General features: G+C 51.3%; 1 protein-coding gene across 1 annotated transcript in view; it reads right to left on the reverse strand.

The window, feature by feature from the left end:
- Nucleotides 1–11,312, reverse strand: part of PHLPP1 (PH domain and leucine rich repeat protein phosphatase 1) — a gene marked incomplete at its 5' end in the record, with an annotated part of 104,089 nt that overhangs the window by 5,673 nt on the left and 87,104 nt on the right. Inside the window, 2 exons of the mRNA XM_015425846.1 lie at nucleotides 4,011–4,239; nucleotides 9,614–9,808. Of these exons, the coding sequence (XP_015281332.1) occupies nucleotides 4,011–4,239; nucleotides 9,614–9,808 (424 nt within the window). The remainder of the gene's footprint in view (nucleotides 1–4,010; nucleotides 4,240–9,613; nucleotides 9,809–11,312) is intronic.

Genomic DNA, 11,312 nt, shown 5'->3' on the forward strand with positions numbered 1-11,312 from the left:
TTTATCCCCCTGCAAGCTTTGAATGTTATAAATAATGCCCAAAGAAATGTGATAAAAGGAAGAAATGGAAACATGTCAACTGCCTGATCCATTTCGAGTCTGAGCAACGCACACTCCTGGTTAAATGGGGTACACAGGAAATGGAGCGCTTTTAACTCCCCGCGTGCTGGGCAGAGTAACAATGCTGTCCTTCCCGGGGAGATTCAAAACGTAGCCTGTATGCAAAAAGCAGCGGGCTTCTTTAATGAACAGGATGTACAAAAACCTATCTGCTCCTCTGGCTAGATCTATTTTTATCGGAAAAGGAAGGAACACGACATTGCGCTTTGTGCCTTTTTGGAAGAGGTGTTCCCCTTCTGGCAAACACAAGCAGCACTACCCGCTTCTACCCTTTAATGCGGAAGGCCGATAAGAGCATTGGCACTTGCAAGAAGCAACGACAGCAGAGGGAAGCAGAGGGAAGTGTGCAGTTCCATCCTCATCCACAAGCAAGTACCCGAGTCCTGCGAGTTACACCTCCTGCCTTCAGAGCCAATGGCTCCATGAGCAGCAAGAGCAGCAATCCCAATGGCTTTTTGGCTTCTGGCTTAGTTCCCTGGAGACGGATGCTGTTTCTCTCTTACGCCAAGCACAGCACCTAGACAAAACACCTGTGGGTGCCTTCCAGAGAAGGAGTACAAACCAGCCAGCCCCAACATGGGAGCATGCTACAGACAACAGCCCTACGCATTCACTGAAAGCCCGAGGGAGAACGGGTGCGAGCACACTGGCCCAGACCCCACTCTCCCAGCTCCCGTGGGAGGGCTTCTGGTAGACCTCCTGGTGGCACCTGGGTTTTGGCCACTGTGTGATACTGAGTGTTCGACTAGATGGGCCACTGGCCTGATCCAACATGGCTTCTCTTATGTTCTTCACACAATTGCCAGGCACCTGGGTTTTGGCCACTGTGTGACATGGAGTGTTCGACTAGATGGGCCACTGGCCTGATCCAACATGGCTTCTCTTATGTTCTTCACACAATTGCCAGGCACCTGGGTTTTGGCCACTGTGTGACATGGAGTGTTCGACTAGATGGGCCACTGGCCTGATCCAACATGGCTTCTCTTATGTTCTTCACACAATTGCCAGGCACCTGGGTTTTGGCCACTGTGTGACATGGAGTGTTCGACTAGATGGGCCACTGGCCTGATCCAACATGGCTTCTCTTATGTTCTTCACACAATTGCCAGGCACCTGGGTTTTGGCCACTGTGTGACATGGAGTGTTCGACTAGATGGGCCACTGGCCTGATCCAACATGGCTTCTCTTATGTTCTTCACACAATTGCCAGGCACCTGGGTTTTGGCCACTGTGTGACATGGAGTGTTCGACTAGATGGGCCACTGGCCTGATCCAACATGGCTTCTCTTATGTTCTTCACACAATTGCCAGGCACCTGGGTTTTGGCCACTGTGTGACATGGAGTGTTCGACTAGATGGGCCACTGGCCTGATCCAACATGGCTTCTCTTATGTTCTTCACACAATTGCCAGGCACCTGGGTTTTGGCCACTGTGTGACATGGAGTGTTCGACTAGATGGGCCACTGGCCTGATCCAACATGGCTTCTCTTATGTTCTTCACACAATTGCCAGGCACCTGGGTTTTGGCCACTGTGTGACATGGAGTGTTCGACTAGATGGGCCACTGGCCTGATCCAACATGGCTTCTCTTATGTTCTTCACACAATTGCCAGGCACCTGGGTTTTGGCCACTGTGTGACATGGAGTGTTCGACTAGATGGGCCACTGGCCTGATCCAACATGGCTTCTCTTATGTTCTTCACACAATTGCCAGGCACCTGGGTTTTGGCCACTGTGTGACATGGAGTGTTCGACTAGATGGGCCACTGGCCTGATCCAACATGGCTTCTCTTATGTTCTTCACACAATTGCCAGGCACCTGGGTTTTGGCCACTGTGTGACATGGAGTGTTCGACTAGATGGGCCACTGGCCTGATCCAACATGGCTTCTCTTATGTTCTTCACACAATTGCCAGGCACCTGGGTTTTGGCCACTGTGTGACATGGAGTGTTCGACTAGATGGGCCACTGGCCTGATCCAACATGGCTTCTCTTATGTTCTTCACACAATTGCCTGGTCGTCTGCAGGGGTGAACTGTATGGAGAAATTGGCTGCGCAAACTCTCCCTCCCCACGATTAGTGACATTTGGAAAGCAGCGTCACTGGCCACAGGAAGGGGGGGAGTACACACGGCCACTTCCACTGGTAGGGCACACCCTGCAGATGACCAGGCGGTCATGTGGAGGCAGGGGACGTGGCCAGCACACTTGTGCCCACTTTCCTTCTTCTTGTGTTCAGCAAATATGTGGGCCTGTTGTCTGTGTTATGATAGAGGAATGCAGGATACCCCGATCAACATACAAGGGGCACTGGCCCTCAGATCGGTTATGATGGACCCCTTGCTGCTTCTTCACTGCAAGGCAGATTTCCCCGCCCAAATGCTGTTCCCCACTCTGACTGAGCAGCCCCCTTAGTAGTGTACTTTTATAACAGAATTATAACTTTATGCATGTCCCACCCTGTGACAGAGAAGTTGTTTGGCTTTTGCCCAAGCCAGAGATCTATTGCAGTGAAGCAGGAGCCCCTCTTATAAATCCCTTTGTAAACTGAACTTTCCTTCATGTCAAGTGCCAACAAGAATGTTGATTTTATTGAACGGGCGCAGTTGGGTTAGGAATAGGCCGGGGACGAGAAGCTGAGGTCAAGGTTGTTGTTTATACAAATTATGAGAGTACTTCCTTCCTGCATTTAAATACCTTCCTTGTGGGCTAACAACTTTCCTTTTTGACTCTTGAGGAGTCTAAGGCCGTTCCCCTTTTCACACAGACCAGGGGTCCCTTCTGAGTTGAACCCACCGAATCACTTCCCAAGAGACTTTTGTCTGATTCCCTCTGACAGACACGCCAACTCCAACACCGACATGCCAAACGGCTGAAGCCTTTCCCCCTCAGCACTCAGCAGCTCTTATTCTCCTCAGCTGGCACTGACCAGTGGGGGGGGGGGGGGGCCCGCGGCAGTCAATCAAACTGTGCTTTACAGGGAGGCACTGACCCCTCATCTCCCAGTTCACTGCTTTTGATGCACTAAGCATCCTGGGTTTGGAGGTCAGTTCGTCACATAGGTGCCCCCCCCCCTTTTATGCTGGAAACAAAACCATAAGCACCTCAAATTTCAGGCTGAGGTGAGTTTTCCTGCACGGAGACAAATGACGACCACTGGGCCACCCGCCAAGAAGATCAAGAGACACAGCAAATGCTTCGGCTCAGTCTTGAAGCCACGGCGTGCGACGTTTCTTTGTTTTTGTTGTTCAGTCGCACAGTCGAGTCCGACTCTTCGTGACCCCATGGACCAGCTCCCGCCAGGCCCTCCTGTCTTCCACCGTCCTCTGCTCAACTTCATGTTCGTTGCATCCATGACACTGTCTAACCATCTCCTCCTTTGCCGTCCCCGTCTTCTTTGACTTTCAATCTTTCCCAGCATCAGGGTCTTCTCCAGTGAGCGCTCCCTTCTCATTGGGTGGCCAAAGTCTTTGAGCTTCAGTTTCATTATCTGGCCTTCCAGGGAACAGTCAGGGTTGATTTCTTTTAGGATTGACTGATTTGTTCTTCTTGCAGTCCAAGGGACTCTCAAGAGTCTTCTCCAGCACCATAGTTCAAAAGAATCTATTCTTCGTCGCTCGGCCTTCTTTATAGTCCAACTCTCGCAGCCATACATGACTACTGGGAATACCATTGCTTTGACCATGCGGACTTTTGTTGGCAGGGTGATGTCTCTACTTTTTATCACGCTGTTTAGGTTCTGCAGAACTGCAAAAAGGAACTGGCTTTTTTGCAACCGTGCGTGTGTGCAGTGGTCGCGTCTGGGGCTCTCGTGCACCTGTGTGAAGAGACAAAGCATCCTGCGAGCCCTCTCTTGCTGCCTCATTCCCCCCCCCCCCCAGTTTCTTACCTCTGTGATAATGGCCTTATGCTGTTTGATCCTCTTTAGCTCCTCTTCACAGTTCATCGTGTAAGACCTGGACAAAGGCAGAGGTTTCCCGTTCCTGCAGAGAACAGACTGGCATCTCCCCACGTTTGCGGAGGTCAAGGTGAAGCATCCACCGGGGTCTATCGGATCGTGCTTTATGTGGCAAAGGACAGCGGAGCCGCCAAGCTTCTGTCCGGCAGTTCCAAGTTTCCTAAAAATTTCAAGAAGAGGAGGAGGTTGGATTTATACCCTGCCCTTCACTCGGGAGTCTCCGAGCGACTGACAAACTCCCTTCCCCTTCCCCTCCCCACAACAGACACCCTGTGAGGTAGGCGGGGCTGAGAGAGCTCTGAGAGAACGGCCCTTGAGAGAACAGCTCTGACAGAACTGTGGCTTGCCCAAGGTCACATCAGCAGGTGCAAGCAGAGGAGTGGGGAATCAAACCCGGTTCTCCCAGATTAGAGTCCGCGCACTTAACCACTACACCAGACTGGCTAGCTGCATAGTGTCGGATAGTACTTACAGCCTACTCAAAGAGCTGGGGAAGAGAAGACTGTTGAGCTCAAGCAAAACAGCGATCAACAGAAAGAAGGAACGAACCCCTCTGTTATCCGGAGTCCCCGACATGGGGCCTATTGGCGCCGGGGGGGCTCACTGACACCTTCCCTGGTGCCCACCAAGTACTTTGACAAAGTGGGTGGGGCTAAGTGGGGCTTTTGCCCAACAGGGCTTTTGATTGGCTGTGCAGATTAAAAGGCATCCTGCTAGAGAGAGCTTCTGCCCAAGCTGTTGAAGAAGTACAATTAGAGTTATATATACAACCTCGCTCCCTGGCGTCTTGTGGTTGGCTCTGCCTCCTGCAGCAGCCCCCCCCCCCCCGTGTCAGAATTCCAAAGGCGCCCAGGTTGGGGGCCCCTGCTCTAGACAAAAGATGGCGCATTGTTCTGTGTATCCTACTAAGCTACCTAGGTTGGGAGCAGCTCGGATTCGACGCGCTCGCTCTGAGTAAGGCTGCCACACAAAAATGTTCCCACAAGCAAAGTGCAAATAAGGTAAAGGTAAAGGTTCCCTTGCTCGAAAGCCAGTCGAGTCCGACTCTAGGGTTGCGGTGCTCATCTCCGTTTCAAAGCCAAAGAGCCAGCGCTGTCCGAAGACGTTTCCGTGGTCATGTGGCCGGCATGACTAAACACTGAGGCGCACGGAACGCTGTTACCTTCCCACCGAAGTGGTCCCTATTTATCGACTTGCAATGTCTTGCTTTCGAACTGCTAGGTTGGCAGGAGCTGGAACTAGAGACGGGAGCTCACTCCGTCATGCGGCACACTTGGGTCTCGAACTGCTGAACTACCGGCCTTCCACAGCCTGCAGTTCAGGGTCTTAACCACTTGAGCCACCACAGCTCCAAAAGTGCAAATACTGATTTGGAAATTCTTCCCAGGCAAAATGCCTGAGGAATTTCAAGGGAAGACAAAAGCATTTTGATAAGGCGGGGCGACATTCCTCAGGGAAGTTCCCTCCCATCCCTGTGCACTGGAAAAAGCAAGAAAGGCGTTATTCCATAGCTCTGCTGCAGGGCAGCCATCCCCGGTTCCTACGCCACGATTCATAGCAACCTGATAAACTTTTCTGAGCCCAGCTCTGGGTGGTCAGCCATGTTGGTCTGAAGCAGTAGGACAAATTTAGAGTCCAGTGGGGCACCTTGAAGACCAACAGAAGTTTATTCAAGGTATGAACTTTTGTGTCCAAGGCACACTTTTTCAAATATATTCCAGTGTATTTGGGGAAAGTGTGCCTTGCACACGAAAGCTCATACCTTGAACCAGGGCTATTTTTGGGCAGAAACGCACAGGAACGGAGTTCCGGTCGGCTTCAGAGTTGGCCACGCCCATTACAGCCAAAACCTCTACAGAGTGAAGGCCTGGAGAGTGACCCCCCGGCGACTCCAAGGCAGGCAGGCCAGGGGCGGCCCTGGAAAGATCAGGAGGTATTTAAATGCCTCCCCCGACCTGTCCAAGGGCCGGCTTACTTGGGCTCCCTGCAGCCGTGGGGCGCCCAGAGAAGCCAAACAAAGGCAGTTTAAACTGCCTTCCCTTGCCTGGGCTCCCTGCAGCCGTGGAGCTCCCAGACAAGCCAAGGGAAGGCAGGGGGAGTAATCTAATATGCTAATAAGCTGCACTGTCAGGGGTGCGGTCTAATATGCTAAAGAGTTTCTGTTGTTGGGTGTGGCCTATTATGCTAATGAGTTCCTGCTGGGCTTTTTCTACAAAAAAAGCCCTGCCTTGAATAAACTTTTGTTGGTCTTAAAGGTGCCCCACTGGACTCTAAATTTGTTTTTCTAAGCACAAAAATTGAGAGGGAGGGAGGGAGGATGGTTTGACCATCAATTCGTCACTCGAATTTGGAAGCTGGCACATTGCCTAGGCTGCTATTCACATCTTATACCAATAACATCCTTTTGAATTCTATGCATCTCCTCAAAAGGGGCTTTCCATACCATCTCAGGGTTGCCAAGGCTGTAATAAAACACTGCACCAAAGTGGATCCCCCCCCCACACACACACTTCAGAGGCTGCAATCTGAATGATCTGTCAATGAATTTGTCAGGGCTAACACTTATATGGGCCACAACAGAGTTTGGCACAACAGTAAATACAGCTATTTATCTCTGATCCGCACAGACAGGCCATCTATCTTCTTTTGGGGGATTTTTCCGAACAAACACAGGAAGCAGCTTGCAACATTTATCTTTATAAAAGTCCGTACGATGAGGCTCTTTGGAGAATTTAATGGCGGAAAAGTGGGCTGTGACAAACAGCACGGACATCAGACAGAAGCAGCGCTAAAGCCTGTTTGTCCGCTACAAGCAGCGGACGGGAAGTGCAGCCGTGAAGTCGCTACCAAGCATGGCAAAGGGTCACCAGCCTTTTCTCTCTGCTCTGCCAAGGCTGATCTTCCTTAGAACATGCAACAAGATGGGCATGGTGGGCATGCTCTAGGATGCAACTCTGACCCATGTGCCACAGTGCGGCCCCTGCAGACCCACAGGCAAGGGTTCTCTGACTGGCACTCGGGGAGTCCTTGCAACGTGAACAAATGTGGAAAAGGTTTTGTGTATAAAGGTAAAAAGGTAAAGGTTCCCTTGCTCGAAAGCCAGTCGAGTCCGACTCTAGGGTTGCGGTGCTCATCTCCGTTTCAAAGCCGAAGAGCCAGCACTGTCCGAAGACATTTCCGTGGTCATGTGGCCGGCAGGACTAAACACCAAGGTGCACGGAACGCTGTTACCTTCCCACCGAAGCAGTACCTATTTATCTACTTGCAATGTCTTGCTTTCGAACTGCTAGGTTGGCAGGAGCTGGAACTAGAGACGGGAGCTCACTCCATCATGCGGCAACCCGGGTCTCGAACTGCTGAACTATCGACCTTCCACAGCCTGCAGTTCAGCGTCTTAACCACTTGAGCCGCCGCAGCTCAGTGTATAAAGTGTATAAAGCTCAGTGTATAAAGGTAGGAAGTATGAAATCCCCCTGAAAAAGCCACGATGCACACGTGGAAGTGGAAATGTTATACGGAGCTGCTTTTAAACCATGATGTTAAGGTGCATGATGTTAAGGTCCAAAGACATCGGCAACCGGGAGCATAAAAGCCAGTGGTGTTCATCCAACCATCTGCAAACACTGCAGGGCAGGATTTCCCCATCTCCCCCACCTGCTTCACCTCACTAAGTGCCCCCCCCAGTTTTGTTTGGGGGTGGTTCCCGGAACAGCACAGAAGGCAAAACGGGAGTCTGCTGTGAGTTTGTGTTGGGGAGGGGGGGGGGGAGACCGACAGAAATCACCGACCCCTCTTCCGCAAACAGAAGTGCCTCTCCACCTTGAGAAACTACCGAGATGGATAATGCATATCAACGATTCTGCAACATTAAACTCCATCATGAATGTTTTAACTGTAAAGAAATTATTTTTAAAGAATAAAAAAGTACTAAAAAATAATTTAAAAATTAAAAGACCCGAATGTTTTCACAGCTTTTCTGGACAGAGCCAAGGTGCCTTCAATGTGCAGGACCTCAATGGAATTGCTGAGGAGTCGGGGTAGAACGGATAAAAGGTAGTTCTTCACCCAAGGAGTGATCAACACATGGGATTCACTGCCACAGGAGGTGGTGGCGGCGGCTACAAGCATTGGACGGCTTTCAAGAGGGAATTGGATAAACCTATGGAGCAGAGGTCCATCAGTGGCTATTAGCCACAAGTTATAGATAGGAACTCTCAGTCTGGGGCAGGTGATGCTCTGTATTCTTGGTGCTTGGGTGGGGCAACAGTGGGAGGGCTTCTAGTGTCCTGGCCCCACTGGTGGATCTCCTGATGGCACCTGGTATCTTTGGCCACTGTGTGATACAGAGTGTTGGACTGGATCCAACATTGGCTTCTCTTATGTTCTTATGTTTAACTCTTGGTCTGGGGCAAGTGATGCTCTATATTCTTGGTGCTTTGGGGGGGGCAAGAGTGGGAGGGCTTCTAGTGTCTTGGCCCCACTGGTGGACCTCCTGATGACACCTGGTATCTTTGGCCACTGTGTGACAGAGCGTTGGACTGGATCCAACATTGGCTTCTCTTATGTTCTTATGTTTAACTCTTGGTCTGGGGCAAGTGATGCTTTGTATTCTTGGTGCTTTGGGGGGGGGGGGGCAAGAGTGGGGGGGCTTCTAGTGTCCTGGCCCCACTGGTGGACCTCCTGATGGCACCTGGTATCTTTGGCCACTGGATGACAGAGTGTTGGACTGGATCCAACATTGGCTTCTCTTATGTTCTTATGCCTGCAGAAGAGCCCCTTCCCATGGCTACCACACTGTGCAAAAAAAAAGGTTTCAACGCCATCTTCCAATGTTGTACCACTATGACATTTGGACACAGGAACTAGATGGAGTGGGGCTGGATCCTACCATGCACAAACACAGTTCTACTTCTGCAAGATATGGCACTAGATATTGTGAATCCCGATAATGTCTCCTGTGACTGGAAATGCAAATCGGAATACTTAAAGGTCGTGCGAGCCGCCAGCACGGTCTTTTTCATACCTTTCTGCAAGTGCAGTGGTGCACGCGAGACTCTCCCGCTGGATCCAACCCGTGACTAGTGGCACAGTGGATATACCCAGGGCTATTTTTGGACAGGAACACACAGGAACGGAGTTCCGGCTGGCTCCTGAGTTGGCCACGCCCAGCAGGAACTCATTAGCATAATAGGCCACACCCAACAGCAGAAACTCATTAGGATTGGCTACATTAGGGGTGTGTGGCCTCACATGCAAAGGAGTCCCTGCTACAAAAAAAGGCCCTGGGTTTTGACAACAAACAAGGTAAACAGAATAAGAAGGGAAAGGTGGGTGTGGCTGGATAACCACACTTCTGGTAACATGGGGGTGTGGCCTAATGTGCTAATGAGCTGTGCTGTCAGGGGTGTGGCCTAATATGCTAATGCGTTCCTGCTGGGCTTTTTCTACAAAAAAAGCCCTGGATACCTTTCTAAATCAGCCTGTGAAACAAGCGTATGGAAAACGTCCAGATGTTTCATGCATGATGAACTGACCTCTGCATGACGATGAACGTGTTGATCATGTACTCCTCTTCGTTCTTTGTTTTCTGCAGCTCCTCCGCCAAGATGTCACTCATGGTACACTGGAGCAGGTAAGGGACTTCCACGTTACGGTCTCCGTCAAAGACTCCGTAGAGGGCCTCCCTGTTCTCGCAGAAGTTGTTGGCGGAAAGGGCGGCCACGCAGAGCCTGTGGGGAAAGGGGGATAAAGGACACCCAAAGACACAGCTTAGCAAGCGGGCGCTTCCCGTGAAAGTCTGCCATGAGCAATGTTCCCTCTAAGCTGTGGGGTCTTGGGAGCAAAAATTCCACTTTGTGAGCTACTGGCATTCAAGTTGTGAGCGAGCGATTTGGCTGCTGCTTCAATTAGTTTGCTCTGGAGCCATCCTTCCTGAGCTGAGACGAAAATGGGTGAGCCGGAGGCTAAAAAACTGTGAGCTGGCTCACCCTAACTCGGCTTAGAGGGAACACTGGCCACGAGGCTATCAACACACACACACACACCAATTTATGAAGCACGCAGGGAAATTAGTTTCAACACAAGCGTGTTGGTCTTTTCCAGCCCAACCGGGAAAACGCATAACCTGAAATTAAATCCATTAAAATGAAAACTTGGATCGCTCTACATAAAGGGCATACAATCAGGAGGTAGGGGAGAGGGATAATTTTTGGCTGGTTGGCTTGATACCCAAGAAATAACGAGAAAAAGAGAGACCCACACTGGCTTAATGCCAGGACACCTACACCGCAGAGAACGAGGTTGCACTTGCCTGTAACTGTTGTTCACCGAGTGGTCTTCTGTGCAGGCACAGAAGCCACGACGATGAACATAGCCAATCATGCTTCTTCCTGTTTGTTCTTCCCCTGGCTGCAACAGACCCGAATGATTTAGAGACAGAGATGGGAAGAGTTCCGGGTCTAGTATCAGGACTGCCCAGGATTTGGGGGGGGGGGGGAGGAGAGGGAGAGGACGTCCAAACCTCCGGGGCCCCTGGGCCACTCTGGGGGCCCAAGGAACTGGCCGAGTGTTTCCCTGCGGCATTTGGACTGGGTCTGTGTCCTACGAGGAATGGCCCGGAAGGAATTTCTGTCTAGGGCCCACAGTGGCTTTCAGCAGCCCCCACTAGGACTGACGAGGCCCAGGGTTTGAATTCCACAGCAGCCACGAAGTCCAGCTGCCAAAGACGCCGTCCAGAGTTGCAAGACTCCATCAGTGGCTATTAGTCACAAGGTATAGATAGGGGCTCTGGGGCAAGTGATGCTCTGTCTTCTTGGTGCTTGGGGGGGGGGGGGGCAACAGTGGGAGGGCTTCTAATGTCCTGGCCCCACTGCTGGACCTCCTGGTGGCACCTGGTATTTCTGGCCACTGTGTGATACAGAGTGTTGGACTGGATGGGCCTTTGGCCTGATCCAACACTGGCGTCTCTTATGTTTTTATGTTAAGACATGTAATGGTAACTGGAGTAAGGAAGGGACGAGGGAGATGACTTCGTTTCTCTTTTCTCTTCCAGAAGCATAGCTCCATTGCGAAAAGAGGGCGGACGCGTCCCCTTCTCCCCTCCTGGCGCCATCCCGCTGACCCGGATCCCGTAACCCTGGGAATGACTTTGGGGGGAGGGGAGGCAGAAGGGGCTGCAAGAACGGAGAGGAACACGGGAAAGCTTCCGTGCAAGGGATGACTGCATACACGACG

Source organism: Gekko japonicus, unplaced genomic scaffold (assembly GCF_001447785.1).
Source record: "Gekko japonicus isolate JY-2015 unplaced genomic scaffold, Gekko_japonicus_V1.1 scaffold2389, whole genome shotgun sequence".
Classification (NCBI taxonomy): domain Eukaryota; kingdom Metazoa; phylum Chordata; class Lepidosauria; order Squamata; family Gekkonidae; genus Gekko; species Gekko japonicus.